The sequence below is a fragment of the Pezoporus flaviventris genome, unplaced genomic scaffold (assembly GCF_033815535.1).
Source record: "Pezoporus flaviventris isolate CSIRO_AGI_PZ_B2104156 unplaced genomic scaffold, CSIRO_AGI_Pfla_v1 ptg000073l, whole genome shotgun sequence".
In the NCBI taxonomy this organism is placed as follows: Eukaryota; Metazoa; Chordata; class Aves; order Psittaciformes; family Psittacidae; genus Pezoporus; species Pezoporus flaviventris.
Genome location: NW_026892621.1, coordinates 2,590,198 through 2,610,587, shown reverse-complemented (window position 1 = coordinate 2,610,587; position 20,390 = coordinate 2,590,198). Strand labels below are relative to the sequence as shown.

General features: G+C 37.8%; 1 protein-coding gene across 9 annotated transcripts in view; it reads right to left on the bottom strand.

Annotated features, from left to right (window-relative positions):
• The window catches only part of IARS1 (isoleucyl-tRNA synthetase 1), a 231,906-nt gene that overhangs the window by 182,420 nt on the left and 29,096 nt on the right, over window positions 1–20,390 (bottom strand). For 7 of the 9 annotated variants that reach the window (XM_061472908.1, XM_061472913.1, XM_061472914.1 and 4 more), the window contains 4 exons: window positions 18,906–19,001; window positions 13,971–14,093; window positions 12,472–12,563; window positions 6,777–6,875 (listed from right to left, as the gene is read on the bottom strand). In XM_061472908.1, the coding sequence (XP_061328892.1) occupies window positions 6,777–6,875; window positions 12,472–12,563; window positions 13,971–14,093; window positions 18,906–19,001 (410 nt within the window). The remainder of the gene's footprint in view (window positions 1–6,776; window positions 6,876–12,471; window positions 12,564–13,970; window positions 14,094–18,905; window positions 19,002–20,390) is intronic. The other 2 variants (XM_061472911.1, XM_061472912.1) reach the window with 2 other exon arrangements.

Here is a 20,390-nt window from a genome sequence, read left to right as displayed (position 1 = left end):
AGAAACCATTTCCTTCGCTTTCAAAGTCTATGTACTACTCAGCATCCGAGTCACACAAGCAAAGTGGGCATGGACTTAAAAATAGCCCATTAGCGACCATCTTCAATCCCAGAGCATGAATGGGTGTGCTAAGAGCAAGTTACCACAGCTGCTGAGCCAGTGACTTCTCATCACCAATTAATACCAAAGGAACAGCATCCATTAAAACAAATATATTTGCTTTCTGACTTGTTTCCAGAAGAGAAATGTACAGGATTTAACAAAATAAATCTCAATTATTACATAATAAATAAGGAAACTTAAAAGGATTAAGACATCTATTCCTTTTCTGTACTTATATTTTGAAGTATATCTCTTGTGCTCATAACAGAACTGCAAATACTGACTTCAACTTAACACTCTATTTTAAAGCTCAGATGTGCTCTGCATGACTCTGCGAGCTGGCTCACCTTGCCCTAGTCAGAGGATACAGGACCTCCATCTGAAAGCAATACTGCCCCTCTTTTCTGTAAGCACAAACAACACGGCTGAAATAAACAGCTGTCAAATACTGCCAAAGCAGGTTTTGCCTCATACATTTTATCATCAATTTATCACTAAAAGCTGTTTAAGATGTTACATAAAGGTGCACTAATCCTTTCTAACTCTTCACCATTCTTACCATTTTATGACGTTCTTAGAAAAACCACAGCAACTTTAAAAATTGGATAAGATTTATTTTATAGCTACTAATTTAAGAAAGCTCTTAGCTTATGAATTATTTGAAAAACAGTCCCATAAGAGTTAGAGCATAAAGTTGATACACAAAACACTACCTCAAATAGTGTGAATTAGGAGATTTAACACCACATAAGTACACAGCATCTGTTATGATTGGTTCTGAGAAGATGGTCCCAGAGCTATCCTTTCATTTGGCAAGCTGGTAACTTTTAAACCAACAACTGAAATCAGGAATCACTTGTATTTCTGGAAAGGAAAAAGTTTTCCTTTCCACAAGGATAGCTGATTTGCAACAGTAAAACCAAAGCTAAGTATGTCATTTAACTAAATATGGATTTCTTTAATTTCACACCATAACAGATGGGTTGGGTTTGTTTTTTTTTGGTTTAGGTGTAGAACTTGCTTTTCCTTTTAAATATTAACCAAGCCTTAGAAGAGAAAGTCTCAAATTCCATTATGTGAATTTACTCTAATAACAAGCCTCCTTCAACATGCCCTCAAATTGATTTCTAATGGTTTTTAATTCAAGGAGATAAAATAAGCAACTATTCCTGCCCTTCTGACCCTTTAATTAGCACCCATCTATATCATGGACCTAATTAAACATTGGGAGAGGCAGGAGGAAGGAGAGGGGAGAGAAGAAAAGTCAGCTGTTTGAAAGCACACAGAATTTCCACTGCAGCAGACTCATTCTCCTCCTCAGTTCATGAAAGCTTATTAGAATGGTGCACAAGCTTATACCCATATGAGTTCAGGTGGCCTCTAACACTGCAAGAGTATTTTCTGCTTATATGAAGCTTACATTTGCTAAGTGAATACTGCTTTCAATCATTTTGATATAGCAATGTTTTTCTTTGCTCTTTTATCCTGGTTCCCATAGCAACCCACACTCTGGCGTGAGACTGCAATGCTGCTGCAGACTGCATCACGGCCCTGCCGCCGTCAGCACCACGCAGCTGCCTGACAAGCTAAGATGAAGTCCTGACCTCCAATTTTGTGATACTCATTAAAAATACCTTGCTAAATTTTGTGTGACCCGGGCACCATGCTAATTGCTATTAAATTCTTAGTCTTATCACCAATGGCCAAAACCCCTACACGCTGAAGCCAGCTTTCACTTTTCTTCTTTCTGCAGTTTCCTTTGGAGTATTTTAACATTTATAGCTACAAAATACTTTTATACAGCATTACCACTTAATATTCACTTTTATTTGTATATATAAATGTCTAAATTCCTGTAATGGTGGCAGACATTCAACAAACTGCACATGCAGCTAGATTTACAAGCTGCCTAAGAACACGGTACTATAATTTAGTGAACTGACATTTGAAGTCTTTATTTAGTAAGCTGTTCCCTGAAGCAAACAACAAGCTTTTGATGACCATTCACTGGGACTGAAAAGATACCTGCTGCATTCATGACATAACCATCAATCTCTGCTCAAGAGCCTTTGAGTGGAAACAGAAAAATTAGGACACAGCAGAACACAAGCCATCAAAATCAACTGCAACAAAAATTCACTTCTAAACCTCAGCTATGTCTGAAAACAGTCAGTAATAAAAGCGTCTGATTTACGCTGCTCTAAATTAAGCAAACACAAGGCTAAGCCCTGCAGCATTTTTTTTTTTCCACTTTCTCCTGCAGGCAATACAAAAACGGTATTTTCCTCGGAAAATGTTGCCATCTAGTGACAGTACGGTGCTACACACTTCACAGTCGCTAATGAAACGAGGACCTCATTTGTATTCCCATCTCCTGAGTAAGTAAAGTGTGATCGATGATTCAAAAAAAAGAACAGCAGCAATTTCATGGTCATATTAAAGAAAAAGTTTAAAGTGAACCCTCATACACACATGCAAGAAGCATTTTAATCTGTTCATAGAATAGCTGGAAAGGACCTTAAGATCATCTAGTTCCAACCCAACTCCCAGTAAATCATGCCACTCAAGGCTCCGCGAAAACGGCCAGGGATGAAGCATTCACCACCTCCCTGGGCAACCCATTCCAGTGCCTCACCACCCTAACAGGAAAGAACTTCTTCCTTATATCCAATCTAAACTTCCCCTGTTTCAGTTTTAACCCATTACCCCTTGTCCTGTCACTACAGTCCCTAATGAAGAGTCCCTCCCCAGCATCCCTATAGGCCCCCTTCAGATACTGGAAGGCTGCTATGAGGTCTCCATGCAGCCTTCTCTTCTCCAGGCTGAACAGCCCCAACTTTCTCAGCCTATCTTCAGATAAAATATACTTATTCAGATAAAATATATTTATTAATGGTAAACTAGGAAAGTAGTATCCTACAAGACATCCTACAAAAAGAAACAAAAGGAGGAAAACAAAGGACTCAGCTACTGATTTTCTTTAATTATGCCGTAATTCCATTATGCCTTGTAATTATGTTGCACCCACCAAACTCTGATTTCTCATCTGCACAAGAATTACAAGTTCATAGAATAAACACTACCTTTCTACTGCAGATGGGCTCTATAGCCCATCTTCTGCAGACCCTGCCAGCCTCAGGATTTATGGTACAAGACAGGCATCATTTGTGGTCACACCACACCTTTTAAGAGGTGGGAGACAGTTTGCTGTCTTAGCAAAGGTGATGGCTAATTAAAGATTGGAAAGACCAAGATCAAAAGCTTCTCAAAAGATGAATGTGTTTGACACATATGAAGACACTTGGTCCTAGAGTGCTGAGTGCTCATACAGGAACAGCAGGAAATGTGTGCAAAAATCAAACTGTGTAAGCCAGGAAATTCACTTCTAGCAAAAAGGCTCTTCAAATGTGTTCTGTGCGGTGTTTCCTGTAAGAACTAACAGCTTAAGTGGTCAAAGTGGAAAAAAAAAAAGTATTCCTTCAGCAAAGGACCTATACATCAAACTCTATTACAATGCTTGAATTTTTCAGTATCAAGAAGACGGAAGAACAAAAGGCTTGGCTTCTTTGAAGTCACTCACTGTCTTCTGCCACTGCCTTTCTTCCACTGATGCTCATTTTTCCACTATACCAAGTGCTGCACATCTCATGTAAGCAACGTCAGAGCAGTGCAGTAGTTTCCAACAATTAAAACTAGGTAAACCTTTCAGGAGTTACTGAAGTAGAACTTCAGGTGAGGAAGGATTTAAAAAAAATAAAAATAATTTTGAAAAGAGTTCAAAGTTGATATTTAAATATCAAAATACAGTCTACAGAACCTTTTCTATCAGCCTGCAAGTACAAAAATATTACATACACCACCAGAAGTGCAAGCTACAACAGTTTAGAAACAGGGATAAACTGGTTCTATGATTCTGATTTTACAAAAATGCTGGCACATTACTCATGCAATCATTCCAGAAAGCTATAGTTAAATTCATTTTGAAAAGTGAAGATACTGTTGCTGGCTTTAATATATTTTGACTACCCGTGGCTTTATCACTAGGCTAATTCATTAAAATCCAATTAGAAATGCAATCAGGTTGCAAAGTTTGTCCAACTATGTTTAATCTATAAAAAGTGCAGCTATTCTTAAGGGACAATATACCTATCAGTCATTCATGGGAATAAAAAAAGCAATGCAGTCAAACTCATTTTGCAAAGGTTAATATAGTCTGAAAAGCATTTATCCCCAATTTTCTCATTTTCAGGACATGTTGAAGCTCCAGAGAGCCCAAAAATAAACTCTCTAAAAGCTAAGTATTATTCCTGTGACACTTTCAGAGATCAGATCTGTTCAAAAGCAAAAAAAAAAAAAAAAAGTAGGTTTTGGGAAGGATGGAGTTCCCAAAATTTCAATAAATAAATATTGAAGAAGGTTAACGTTTACAACACCAACTTCAGAAGTTACACCCCAAAGTAAATTGACATCAATGGGGAACACAAGAAGAAAACCTTAAAAAATAATGTCTTTTTCTTTTAAAAAGCTAGATTTTGAAAGCTAACTTTATGTAACAAAAGATACCAATATTCAAACTAGTAATTATGAAATCACATACTGGAAATACATATTCATATTATTTTATCAATCATTTAGTGATAAGACATCTCTATTTGTAGGCATATTGCCTACAAAAAGATTCTCAAAATCTCTAAGACCATGCTGTTTTGACAGAAGTCCTGAGGAATCAAGGTTTATGTTCAATTACGGAATTATGTTAAGACTCAAGAACCACCTAAAAGACAAATGGTGACTTTAATTCCAAGCATGTTGAGTACTGCCAGTTAATACAATTGGCCTGGTGTTCCTACCCAACCTTTGCAATGGCAGCTCCCACGTTTGGTTTGAATCTCCACTATTCAACACTTAGAAAGAGCAACACTTAAACCCCAAATCAGTAGATAAGGCAGGGTTCAAACTGTTTACTAATTCTTACTAATGTCTTCTGGAAGAGTGGAGGTCACTTAGCAGTTTCCTCTTGAAACTTTGCTTCTGGAAAAGCAAAGCTGATCTCAAACATTCAAACATTTCCTTAATAGGATCTCTATGTATTTTTTTACGTTCATGTGAAAATTAAGTATGCAGGTCTACTGTCAGCCATCAAAACAGTAAAAGCATCTTGAGGAAGCTAATTAAAGCTAAGAACAAACACTTTCACCCCCTCTCCAGCTTATTTTTCCCCCAGAGAAGGATCACAGTATGACCTGTTATGGAAAACAGAAATCAACACTTACTAATCTATAAATCTTACATATCCAGACTGGGCATGTGCCTATTAGTAAGCCAACACTGCAGCATTTTTGGATGGTCTGTATCATGGATCACTAACTTTTCCCACATATTTCAGTATTTACCGTGGCTGTACCACGTAAGCAGTTATGCAAAAGCTGCTCACAGAGAATTTAACTGCTAACTACTGCCCATAAAGAAAATGCAGCATAAGCTGTAATTGTTCACTGAAAGTTGAGTCACCTTCTTTAACATCATTTCAGTTGCTGAGCAGAGGCACACAGCTTCCCTACAGTACTCATACGGAAAGACTGAATAGCAGCCGGAGCAGCACGCAGTACAACTGAATGAGGCTGTAACCTCCATGCTTTCCCCACCCAGCCTCAACTTCCCAGGCACAAGTTACTTACGAAACATGGGGAAATAAAAATAAAGCTTATGGAGGTGGAGAATATAAGATCCTTTTGTTCCTAACACACCATAAAGCCATGACTGACTCTCAAAATGGCTCCCATCAGCAATAATTTCCTCTTACTTCTAATTTAATAGTGCATTTAAATAATCTAAAGTTTTCTGCATAAATTTCACACAAATGTTTTTCACACTCCCTGCAGACATATAAAGATTTTGGCTTTGCCATTAGCAGAATTTTTTTATTTAAGCCTCTGAAACTGAGCTAACTTACAACTGTTTCACAAGCCAGGGCAGCTGGGTTAGGGTTTTTGGGGGTTGTTTTGAGGGAAGGTTGTTTTTTTTTCTTCAAATGCACCTATGACAAAGGTGCATTTGTAACAACTAGATGAAAAAAAAAAAAAAAGACCAAAACACTGATCTAAAAACTATTCTGGAACAACATATTCCAAGAGTTTAGCTGCCTAAATTCTTCTCCCTAGTGAACTCTTTTGGGAGGCTTAACTATGCCTCAACAAAGGTTGATTTTCCTTTCTGTTTTCTCTCATGCTGAATTGCTTAAGACTGTGTAACATGATCTGAGGATACTTTTAATGGATCCTGTAATGTATTTCACTGCAAATTATTAATACATATTTAACTTTACACTCTGAAAATGTATTTGTCACTAGGTTTCAACACAAGCCAAGAATATCTTCTTGAAACAAGAAAGGAACAGTGCACAAACACATTCAAGCACTGGGCTGGTATGCAACTAAATAGGTTGTATCTGTTGACTATCCCACTCCTCCATCAGTTTGAGGCATGTTTGTAAAACCAGAGGTAAAACACTATTTAAAACTGGTTATGACCCCCATTCCAATAACACTGGCTCAGAAAAAATGGAAATCTGTAAGTCAGCACACTAAAGGTGATACAGAGCTTTGTAGAGTTCCAGCACCCACATCCCCAACTCTGAGCAAAGAAACAAAAAATACAAACGCAGGAGACATTACCAGTAGCATTGGGCATTATTCTCCAGTAGCTTCTCCACCATGTGTTCCACTCTTACAAACCAGCTCGGCACAGCTTTGTATATCAAGGGAGTATCTGACCTGTAGAAGGAAGGTGATGGGGAAGGGAGCAAAAACAAACAAAAACCATTTTCAATGCTACATTATTTATAAAGTACTCTTCAATGTAGGTTTTTTTTTGTACACAACAGTCCCCTCTCCATTCACTGAATTCATTGTTCCTGAAATATTATCAGTTTCAAATGTTGGGCTTTGTTTTGTTTTTTAAATTACACACACTGTTACACAGAGCTCCTATTTAAAAAAAAAAAAAAAAAAATCACATCCTGAAGAAATAAATAAAATTTAAAAGCCTTCAGACACAGCAATTTAAAGAATTTGTATAGCATGAGAAATCATAAGAACATTCAAACCATACTTGAATTTGCAATTTCTGTTCCTAAATAGTACAATGAACTTCAGTAACTATTAAAATGAGTCATATTTAAGCTTTCTATGTGAGCTCATTCTGTATCTTTATGTGTATATCAAACCGAAAAGCCAGAAAACATTTTGCTACGTTTTTACTATTTGATTTAAAAGAATAATAATTAATCATAAAGGTAAATTAATATTACCCAGGGTTAACTAGAAGAACATCCTGTTCCAGGAGGGGGAGGAGAGATCCAGATAAACATATAAAAGTAGAATTCCTTAATTCAACATTCAGTGAAACAAAACCCTATGGGATGGCAATCTCAGTTTCAGAACTTGTGATTGCTTAGAAATCAAACACTATGGAGCAGAGTGTACAGACTGATAAACTCCTAAATTACCTAGTAAAATTTGTATCTCTAAGCATCTGACTGCATTGTGTCTCAACCCAGTCACTCATTTGTTAGCTCCATAATGCAACTGCTTACAGTCTCGATAGATTTGTTCAAGTAGCATACATCCTTCTAAAGCATCCAGTAATCAAACAGTGGGTAAAACCTGTTATAGGAGAATTCAGACATTTCTGATCCTTCACATTCTTCCATTTTTTCAGCTTGAAAAGGGAGAACAAGCTCCAGGAGGTAAAATCTATCTATGGATACAGAGCAGCTTCAACACCACTGGGACAGGAAGCTCACTCTCCCTTAGTATCAATTCACCCCACAAAATGTATCTTAAATTATTACTTTCATTTAAGTCACTTTGCCTCAGACCTTAGAAATACACTTGCTTGACAATTCACAAGCAAAGACCCTGAGAAACTGTTGTTCATCTCCTATATGCAGTCGCTACTGTAAATGACCCATCTTACAAATTTAATTCATATTACTTATATCCATAGCAAGAAATGCACAAACTGCTAGAGATTATGATGCAAATTAAAATTTCTACTGTGGAAGCACTTCCAGAAGATAAAATTGCCTGACCAACAGACGAAAACTGTCCTGGGTTCAGCAGTAGCAGTCATGTTTCTCCTTCTTGGTAGCTGGTGCAGTGCAGTGTTTTGACTTTTGGCCTGGGAACAGAGCTGATAGCGATGTTTTGGTTTGGCCAAGGACTTTGTGAGCCTCATGCTCTGCCAGGGAGGAGAGGAAGCCAGGAGGAAGCAGAGACAGGACACCTGACCCAAACTGACCAAAGAGCTATTCCATACCACAGCACGTCATGCCCAGGAGGTAACTGGGAGTTAGCCGGAAGGGCTGGGAGACTGCAGGGTTGGAGGAGGTATCGGTCGAAGCTTGGTCGGGCTGGGGGCCGAGTTATCGGTCGGCTGGTGGTGAGATGATCTATTCTCTTCCCTTGTTATTTCCTTTATCATTATTATCATTGGTGGTAGCAGTAGTGATTTGTGTTATACCTTAGTTACTAAACTGTTCTTATCTCAACCCGTGGGAGTTGCATTCTTTTCGATTCTCCTCTCCGCCCCTCTGGGAGTAGGGGGAGGGAAAGAAGGGGGGGAGTGAGTGAACGAGTTACCTGACTGGGTTTAAACCACGACAAAAACACACAGCAAAGGTTGTTCAAACCTTAAAAACTGTATTCACATAGCATAAAGCAATACACTGCTTCTCTTAATACTATACTGCAAAAGGCATTTCTTTATAATCTATAAATTCCAGTTGGTATATTTTAAGAGTTAAGTTCCTATAACCTTTCAGGAAATGGTTAACAGCTCAAAGTAAAAATAAATAGCTAGAACACTACTAGGTTAATGCAAACATACTAAGCCAGGATGTTCTAATTCTCAATTTTAGGTCCAAACACGTAAAAAAGAGAATAATTCATTTAACTCCTCACACAGCAGCAAGATCATAGCAAAAAAGAAGTACTCTACAAGCTACAAAGCTCTCCAGAAGTATTCTGGTTTCACTGAGCATCTTGTTTCAGATGTGCTGAGCAATGAATTGCCAGCACATACAAGATCTTGAGTTACTGGAAACAAGAAGAGTAAAATCTGATAATAAAAGTTTATCTCATGGTTTTAACATATTGCAAGAAGAGTGCTGGGACAATAAACTGATACCCAACCTCCATCAGGAGTAAGCAGCTGCCAGATAGTGCTAACTGAAGACAAGCTTCAGTGCCAAAGTAGATTCAGATAGAAAGGATCTATAAAAAGCACAGACAAGCAGATGAAGCCATTACCATTCCCCAGGCTTTCAAGTGATCACTTTATACTTGATAACCACTCTGAAGCACCCACAGAACACTGTTTCCACCTATATGAAGATAGTGAAAAAGGGGAAGATGGGACAGTTTCCCTGAATATTTTCTTTCTTCTAGCTGAACTGCCAAGCAGTGCCTCAGCAGGTGATAAAAAGGGAACAATTTACTGAAAATCTGCCTAACCAGTGGCATCCTACACATTTCTGTTCCCCACGACTGGCAAGAAGGTTGAGGAAAACAGATTCACTTCTTTGCTGTACAATCAGATGAGAAATACCCCTTATTGTGTTCTCCATCAACAAAAGGGAAAAAAGACCCAGACAGAGCTTAAATCTGAGACTGATGCTTACAAAATTCCTGCCTAAAATTCCTCTCTGTCTCAACTGAATGATGTTCTGTTCCCCTTGTAATATGTCCTTTAGAATTCTATCAGAGGAATCAAAGAAACAAAGCACCTGAGCAAAGTGCCTGTTCGCCAGCAGTGCCACAAAATTCGTATTCTCTGAAACACAATCTTTATACCTGAAAACGTGAAGATTGGAAAAGATCATTCTCTATGGTCACTACACACTCCCAATAGTTCTCTCATTCCTGTTCTGGACTGCACAGCCATTTAAAACAACTTACTGTGATCTTGTTCCCATTCTATTTTCTCGTAATTTAGGTAAGTGATAGACAATTTACCTCATGCTATGAAAGACGCTTCTTGGCTTTGCTTTCACTGGCTTGAAAAAGATGCAAGTTCTGTATCTGTCAATGACAGAGCTCCCCAATATTGCCTCCTAATACAATGGCACACGGTAGCTGGGATGGACACTTCAGCTGTCATGCTAGTTACCTTTGCTGTGTCAATAGTTAAACTGCTACGTAGGTCATACTGACTCTCAAGATCTCACATGGACATAGAGCGGTTTTGACCATTATCTCCGTCTTCAGCAATGGGAAATGCTTCTCCAGTGCAGGGGCATTCAAAATCAAAACTATCTATTGCATACTTACCATGTTGTTGCTGTTTTCTTCTCTGATTTTAAAGTTTAGTTGACATCAAATTATTACATATTACAAGAAAATGGTTGGGGCTTTGAGCAACCATGTCTACTGGAAGGTATAGAGAAGGACCCTAATTTGATGATACATAGAAAGGGAAAATATCTCAACATCCTGAGGATTCAACTACATCCTGGTTTCAGGGAAAAGCATGAACAATCTACATCAAGCAGAAGAGTCTGATTTCAAAGTTTTCTTACATTAATCAAAATAACTTGTAACTATGTTCAAAGTTAAGAACTACTCTTCTACTTTTAGCATATTTCAATTACGGGTTGATTTGTGATGGCAGTGAAATGAGCTTTTCAAGTAGAATCCATTGTTCTGTTCTTCCCACTAGGTAATTTGCTCCTAGGTGCTGCCTGCAACTTATCACCAATCAACAAAAATGTCAACAGAGTGGCAGGATTATGTGGGCTCCACAGAATCAGCATTTATGTATTATAGGTTTGTCTCCGAACTGAGACTAACAACAACACATTGTCTCGGGCAGCCATGACTGCACATTTAAATTGCTACACAAGGAAAACACAAGCCTTGCTTGGTTTTGGGCTGCCATTTTTCAAAAATTGTCCCATATCATCAAGGACATTACTCATTACTTGAGTAATTTTCCTTCTTCCTCTATGTACCCATTAGAAACAAACCAATCCTGCTATTCAAAAGCAAGTAAAGGCTGTTCTTTCTATATAATAAAAATAAAAGCACATTGCCAAATGCTTCACTTAGCAGCATTAAAGCTAGACAGAGAGAAAAGCTTTCACCACAGCTATTTCAGTACAGTTGCTGTACGCATCAGATGGGACTTCAAGTAATTTCAGATATTAAATTAGGTATTTTACTTTTTTAAGTGTCTTTATTTGTAATAAAAGTTTAATATAATATTCCTACTGAAAGATTACTGATATCTTTTTTAAATGCGACATTGTTCAGTGATTATGTTTCTCTCAATTTTGCAGTAGCAACTGTAGACATTAAAAAACAAAGAGGATATTAACAAGAACGTGCTTCACTTCTTGAGTAAATCTGCCTACCTTGTATTTCTCGTAACTTTATAACTGAAACTTCTTATGTTAGTTTACTGTACTGAAGACCCATAGAGACTTGCACATGGAGGCTCCTTCAGCCTCTGCAGAATTCCCAGTCTGACAAGGAAGATTTCTGACAGTCACTGTGCTGAACTGCCTACCTGACGTTCCAGAGCTGATTTTGAATTTCTAAGTTGACAAAACCCAAACTTTTTAAAGAAGTCCCTGCAGATACTAAAAACATGTCAATTGCTACTTCTGATCAGAGACATAACCATTGTTTGTGATCTCCACTCAGGCATGACAGCAGAAGAAAACCCGCGTTTATGTATTACGCTTACTAACCACTGCAGTGGACAAATGCTAACTTGCATTTTAATCAACAATAGAGATGTTTCCACATTATAAGCAACTGGGCTCTACTAGACTCTAAAGAAATAAGTAGTTTCCAAGATTAAAAACAAGTAACTATGATAACAGCTATAATATAGCCATTTTCTCCAATATATGGAAAGTATGAACACAAACATTTAAAGGCATACTGTAATACACTTATCCAGATACAATTCAAAGGCTACCAAAATATCCTTTTAATACTCAGTACTTGGCTGCTTAGAAAATAAGCTTTTCAGACTGATTACAGCCATCTTCAGAAGGCAGTTAGCAGTACTACATGCAACACTGAAGGAAGAAATTTAAACCACAAACACACACCTGTAAAATCGTAGCAGAAAAAAAATCTTCAGCTCTACACTTAAATTCATCAGATTCACAGCAAAAAAAAAAAAAAAATTAATTCCCTTGATTACCAGACCAAAATTGGAGCTCTCCTCCTAAGCTTGATTCCTGTTACTTTTAGTCTTGATAAGAAAATAAAGTAGGTCAAGGGAAGGGAAAAATTAGACAAATCTGAAGAACTACTCAGCTAGACCCCTCAAAGCCATATGCACTTCTTTCCTTACCTCCAGCAGAAAGGATAGCTGTGCTTAAAGCTACTGCTGTGAACCAGTCTGCCTTTCTCTTTCAGTAATTTAATGATGTTCTTATCTGCATCCTAAAAACAAAACAGAACAAAAACATTTCTTTGGAGTACAAACTTCAATAAGCTACTAAAGGATCTGTTGACAATACTCAAACTAAGAAAACACCTACAAGTGTTTTTTACATAAACACACAAAAAATATCCAAAAAGCTTTATGTAATTTATGCATTTACTGCGGAAGCACAGTAAAACATTAAATTTGGAAAGTGACTTGCTCTCCAAATCCTGGTATACCGCATCAGTCCTTTTTTGCCCTTAACTTTATTTCCACATACACACAACTGTACAACATTCAAATTTTCTGTAGCAGCAACAGAAGCCAGAACTCATATTAAATAATATCTTAATTATCGAGTCTTCTGATTTTCTGGAAGAAATTCACATAGTGCTTCTTACCTAATATTTAGACTTCACTACAACACATTAATGTGACTACAGAAGTTGAAGGTAGTTTATAAAACTTTATACAGGATTTACATTCTAAGCTGGAACTGAAAGTCATAATAATAGAAGACAATCTACTGAACAAACAAGTGTCAACATGACATTAAGAAAGGAAAAAGAATAGAAAGACTTCTGATACAGCAATATTCATAAGCTTTCAGCATCAGAAGAGTATTTTCCAAGAGCCTTAAGTTCAGATTTCTACCAGCAAGAAGCTAAACATGTAGCCTCCAGTGTTCTCTATTTGCCTTAATATACAGCAGGAAGCAATTATAGTTGTTCGAGTTCAAATGCAATACAATTTTTAAGTCTTTTTTTCAAGTAAATTCTGGTTACAGGAATATTCTTTGCTACAAACTGTAACAGTAGGAAAACAGCTAAAAACGATTTGTTTTCATAGTATATAAAATTTTAAAAGACGCTCTTTTCTATGGATTTATGCCTGTAACAATCTGGAAATCCTGTGGGTTCCTTTTATGTGGATTCTCTTGCATCTACTGGCAAGTTAATTCACATTTCAACACATCCCCCAAGTGGGGAAGTGACTGGATTTCTCTCCCCTAACAGGCCATGTAACAATAACTGGCTGGGATAAACTTAATGATGACATTTGTGAACTCAGAAGTCATTCAGAGGTAAGGGAGGCTCTGCACACTTGCCTACAGACTACATGTTTAACATTTCCATAAGAAACAAGGATAAAATCATACTCCTCCTGCAGCAGAAGCAACCAGGAGAGAATCCAATTCCAGATTACTAGATACATTGTATTACTTATGTTTCAAATTCTTTACTTTTCAGATATTGTAATTAACAATTGCAACATGGTTGCAAATGTTAACACATACTTTCATTTTTCCAGCTACTAAAGACACACTGGAGACAAAGCCACTTAGGGAAAGAAAAGAACACTTCCATCAGCCATAAAATTTATCTTGAATCAAGCAGTAACTTGCTTTCTCCAAGACCACTGACCTTCACATACTGTCCAGCAAAGTCAGTTACTTCTGCTGTAAAGCAGCCCGATGCATCAACAGGACAAACGGGCACAGAATCTTTCTGAATTATATTAAAATCCATGCAGACTCTGTAATCATCCTACAAAACAGAAAAGCACTAAGTTACAGAAATACAAAATACTGGTTCAAATACCCATCCCTGGAAAAAATAAATTTTAAATAGACAATGTGATGACTGGACAAGAATAGCAAAATACTCAGCCTTCACCAATCCTAAATGTGCACTTGAAAATAAGTATTTTATAGGATTCTAGTTTTATTCATCAGAGAAAGTACGATTTCTGCATTACATGTTTTCTCATACCTAGTAGAGGGGATATGTACACGTGCTTCTGTACATATACATTATTCATATGTGTGTACATACACACATAAATGCAGTCAACAACTTAGGGCTACTATTGCATAGCAAAGGAACTAACAAGCACCATGTCATGCTCTTTACCAGCCAGAGCCTTATGCCTGTTTAGCACACCAGCCTGAATACATTTTTCAGAAGGTAGGCTCTTTTGATCAATCTAACTCCACATAAAAAAATCCCATTTTCCCAATGTCTTGATGTTCCAAAGCCTTTAAATGTGCATTTCTCAATCTTTGTTGGCCCATAGGCAAAGCTACAGACCGAGAACCACACATGGACAACATCATAGTTGATTTTTGTGGCCAGCCTGTTTAAATTTTTAATTTCCTGTAGCAGTAAGGAAAAACAAAAAAAGAGGCAAGAAAAAGAGGTTCACTACAAGACTTTCCTGCACATAACTAAATAACAATGGTATTTTAGAAAAGATGAACATGAAATTAGTAGGGGAATGGAAAACTTCAGATTTTAATGTCAAGTTTGAATTCAAATTAAATCAGTATCTTACCTCCAGATTACCCACTGTCTTGCCCTAAGCCAAAAGAACATTTCTGAGGGTAGAAGGGGGAAGGCAAAAGAGGTCAGCTGCCCATCAGTCACTCTCAGCACATTCACAGAATCACTTCATTTTCCTCAAAGGAAAAGGCCCTGTTCAAGCCTGTATCAAGTCAGTAGGTTTTTTTGAGTCTCAGAGGTCCCTGCGTTGCTACTCTGATAGAACAGGGGAAACCATAGACTTCAGGGATAAACCCCAAAGTTCTGTGTCATGTGAAACAGAACCTGCAGTGATCCTTCCTGCCAGAACTGGTAGCAGTTGAACTGTTCCCCTCCTCTGTGCCTAGAACTCATTCACCTTCCATAAAACACAGCAGCTATTTCATTGGAGTTGCACTCTAAAGCAGTTTGTCCACCTTGATCAAGCAGACCACACCGAAAGCATGTGTGTAAATAAGCATTCAATAAGCAAGTGCTTCATAGCTAGCTGAATTCTCCTTTCCTAGACATAACTGCACACAGTCAAGCCAGCTTTGGAGTCACGGAGCAGGGTTTCCAGATCCTTCCTGTGGTCCTCATCCTGTACTTCCTACCCTACCCACTAATCCCTGTAGTTACCAACTCCTTCAAGCCAGATCCGGTAGATGTAAAATATACTGTGAATCAACAAGCAACAACGACAAAACTCATCCATAACTATAGCGAAGTTAGCTACTTCATGTAGCAAAGCATTACACACAGAAACAAAAAAAAAAACAACCCACAACACCTCAGCTACAGTACTCATTTATTGTAGACCACGGTCTCTTTCCACTCTCCAGCAGCTGAAGACAGCCATCACGATTATTCAGCTTCCACATGGTCAACCAGCTTCTTCAGTCAATAGAGTAATTGAGATAAGCCCATTCCCGGTTGAGCTTTCACCAGCTATTATTGCTGAGATACAGCAAGCAGACTGCAGTATTTAAGATGCAGGCTGGATGACAGAACTAGGGTCAACCCTGATTTGGCAGCGAATTCTAAAAGGCTTATGAAGAAGCAGCCAGCAAAGACTACAAAGCTTGGCATGCTCACAACGTAGCTAAAGCAGGACCTAGGTCAAGAGGTGGTTCAGTTCTATTTGCATCACTGATGCAGCAAATTATAAGGGGCTTTGCTATTTTGATTTTCTGCAGTTAGTTCCTTTCTTTTGAAGAACATGAATGTAAAAGCTTTCCAGAGTGACCTGCCATTTGATTTAATGAATATTTGCCTCAGCAACCACAATCTAAGAATACATTCAGGCACATAGAGAAATTCACAAATGCTAAGCTCCACTGGAAAGCTAAGAGAAATTTCAGTTCTTTCCAGGATGGAAATCATAGTGTTTACTTTTGTACCACTGCCACAAATAATTCTCTCAAAAGATTACATATAAAAGTTGTAATACAGAAAATTAAGCAGAGGCTATTAAACTGCTCACTGATGAGACTTTGAGATTTTTCTATATGAAATTAAAAAAAAAAACTAGCATCTTTTAAAAAATCAAGTAAATTGCAAAAGTAAAGTGCAACAGTAAGGCATCTATGAAACTTTGGTGACTCAGTCTAGCAGGCACTGGACGTATATAGGGCTTGATGCAAATTACAAAGTTACCAAAGCTTTAAGTTGAGTGTAGGCAAATTTACATATGATGAAATGCCTTAGTAGCTGAATTTTAATATTTAATGAATTTTAATCTGGAGGTACAATGAGTTTACAGAGTTTTTCTCGTTCTTTAAGCTTGTCTGTGAGCTTTAATTTTTGAAATGAAGTAACAGTGCTCCGATAATCGTGTGGCGGCTTGTGTTTGGCAAAAGCATTGCAGAAGACAATGAAACTACATACCCGGAAACTAAATGAAGTTGATTTCTTACTTCAAATTTTGTTGGAAAAGGATACATTTCTAATCAGCAATACAGAATATGCATCAGTAAGCAGGATTTAAAAAACCTTTATCTCTCCATTCCTATATATCGAAGGGACTTAATTGAGGGGAAGGGATAGAGACAAGACACAATACTTTCTGTGAAGGACTGTGCTCTATCTCTTCTCCTTTGACCCTTGCCTCCTGCTCTTACCTTTTCTGTTCAACTTCAACACCACAGTAAAGGAAGTCTCAGAGAAGCCAATTAATTACAACGACAGTCCTGTCTGCAATTAGTTCTCCCTTTATCTAGGCTTGCCTGAAGGCAAATACTTCATGCCAACACATGCAACACTTAGCATTCTATACAGACCCTTCTGCATGATGATGAATTCCTGCATCTAAACCAATCTCCCTTTGTGAGCTTTTCTAAACACAAAGAATCAGTGAGTTGTCAAAACTGAACTACATGCATCCCAGAAGAAAAAGGCAGCAGCACTAAGTGTGACATATGCTGTGCAATTTCCTCCTAAAAACAGCACAGCCAGTTGACTCAGGTCTATGCATCATGCATTATAAAGTCAAGCTGCTCCTAAGCTAATGAGTGCAAAGTTTTGTTTGTGACCTTAGTGTACTTTTCCCCCGACACTAATATTTTACAGATTTTTTTTTCTTTACAATGCCTTTAAATGACACTGAAATGGTTTAAAAAAAAAAAAAAAAAAGAAGGTCTTACAGGTAATTGCTGACATCCAAGAAGGAGACAAAAGATTACTTTTTTCTCCTGTGCTTACAAAAACCTGTGTGGGATTATAACAAAATCAAACAAAAGAGGGCAGATAATCCTTGCTGTAACTCGCCAGTCAGGCTGTCCAACAAGGAGTTTCCAACAACTAAATTGTATTGTGCAAATACACAACAATATAGCAGCCAAAGGAAAGTTTCTTCCAGAGCTCCTTCTCTGTTAGAAGCCTGCTGTCTTCCTGTATGCCATCTCCTACAGCAAGAGCTCCTGACTCAAAATCAAGTCTGCTGCCTAGACCCTCAGTCAAGTCCTTGCAGGAGTTACCTGTAAGGGAGTGTCTGCGGTGCAAGTAGTGTGGTAGGCTTTAGGTTCCTTAAGACACTTCACCAGTTACCATGAATTTCTTTATTAACTAGTAACTTACAGCCCAGTCTGATTTTCTTTATTCACAGCTATATTAAGCTAGACATCTTTCCATATCCATGCTCATCTTGATAAGGGAAACACCACCCCAGTGGATGCACCTTTTGGAAAAATGCAGAAAAGCAAAAAGACAGACTATGGATAAGATATTTCACATGAATACAAAGAGGCCTATTACTAATGCCAACAGTTTCTGGAAATTATGACAGAACTCATGGTCCAGGGATTGCTAATTGCTAGGCATTGGCAGCTCTACTGCTAGTTTTTTGAGAGCATCTTTGTATAATGGCTGAAGACAGAACACTATACAAAAAGGACAATAAGCCTGAAATAGTGCATTTAATTCATGTGTCTTAGAACTGAAATTTTTAAATCCATTAAAATGTATGCCTCTTAAACTGCAGAAGAACAGACTGAAGGAAAAGACAATAAAGACCTGGGGGGGTGGGGAGGGAAGGGAAATGGAGTGCAACAAAATCCTTTCCCACCAAGGGATAAAGTTTCAGTACAAAAGCAGCCTAAGCACTTTTTCATTCTCTAAAAGCTCAATGAGTAATGAAATTGAAATGCTGAAGAGGCGCAGTGTGCTCAGCAGAACTGCTGTTACTATCCAAAATTATCACTTAGCAAAGCCAGTTTTAACTATCAGTGCAACAGGTCATTTCTTCTCCAAGCTGTAAATTCAGACATTGAGAAAACCTAAGATCAATGATACTCAGAAGATACATTGGTGAGTTCATTTCATATAGCACAACAATAACCAAATCAAGGGATACCTGAAATTTCCACTATAGCACACAAAGGGCACTAGTGAGTGTAAGAACTCATGAGAATACAATGCTCCATTGTATTATTACATTTGTGCATAGCAAATGGCAGGATTGTTTAATATCACAGTCACCCTAACAGACAGTCCCCAATAGCTGGAAAGCCAAGTAACACGTGTTGGAACAAAATTAACATTAGAGATGTAGTTCATACTCACTGCACCAAAATAGGGGGCCTGATGTACAATGCCTGTGCCTTCCTCCTCCTTCACATAACTGTCAACCACCACAGCAAAGGCACCTTTATCTCTGTACTGTAACACAAAAATATGGTTTTGATATATATATGTATAAACATATATAGCAAAACAGAATTCTTAAGAACATGGAAGAGGCACCAGCCACCTGTGAGAGTAAAGAACTGCATCAGAAACAAGCGACACAGTAAGATGTGACATTCCTGACATTAGTTAATAATTTCCCACAGCTAAAACACCCAGGCTGTCTATTTCATTTAAACAGAGTCAAATGTGATTAAACCCAAGACCTTTCTGGAAGGCCTCATAGTCAACTACTTTTCAAGCCACAGACCTTCACACAGTTCTGTGCTTAACAGAGTATAAATGAATATGCTCCTTAAGGTGAGGATACAACCAAGAAATCGACAAGGATTCTATATACAGAAGTCTCCTTACTTTATGCCCACTGTACCCTGTAATTTCAAAAAAGAAATTTGCTTGTATAGTCATATGTGCTCGCTGTTTCCTTCAGAGAAAAATTTGGTAAGTATCAAGTAAAAAATTGCCAACAAAAAAAAAGACAATTTAACTTCCAGTGTGTTCAATATGTAGGCAATGAAAAATCAAGAGATAATTTCTATTCATTAATACAGAAGTAGTGAAAAAATTGCTGCAGTCACAATTTTCACAGCTGAATCAAGTACGCTGAAATACACTAGGTTTGGCTTGTTCTCAAGTGGGATATTTTGAGATAAGACATACATTCTAAAAAAACCAAACCCAGAAGGTGCCCATCTGCTCCTCAGCAGTACAGCAGGACTCAAAGAATGTATCCATCCCAAACCTCTATACCTGCAGGCCCATTTTTCAATTCGGCTGTGTGTTTGACCTTTCTCTGGAAATAACACGTCCTGCTCCCTACAAAGGTTCTCTCACCTTTGCAGACTTCAGCACACGCTTCAGAACAGATGGTAGTCACAAATGACCAAATCCCTTACAGGAGGTAACAGCTGCTTGTCCAGCAGTACTGTAATCCACTTCAACTCTTTGAAAAGTTTAATCCATTTTTAAACAGACTTTTTTTTATATACATAAAGTCTCTACTCCTTCTCTCACTCTATTATCATCGGTGGTGCTATTAACTACACTAGACTTAGTGCTGAAATGCTACACAGGAAGACATCCATAAAGAACAGATGTATCTGCAGTTATTTTAGCAAAGGCTTTTAACTCTTCAATGAAAACCACTACGTGCCTGCAACTGTTATCCACAAAGTCACTCTCCTGTGAGAACAAAACCTGTGGACTTAATAGGCAGACAACAGAAGCTCACCACATGACAAGTTTAGAGCGTGTTGCCTACTCAGTAATGTATACTGGAAGTTTCTCTGCAGTAAAATTTATCACTGAATTCTTACTCTGGGTATATTTAAAACTTAAGGGGAAAACCAGAAAAAAAGTAAA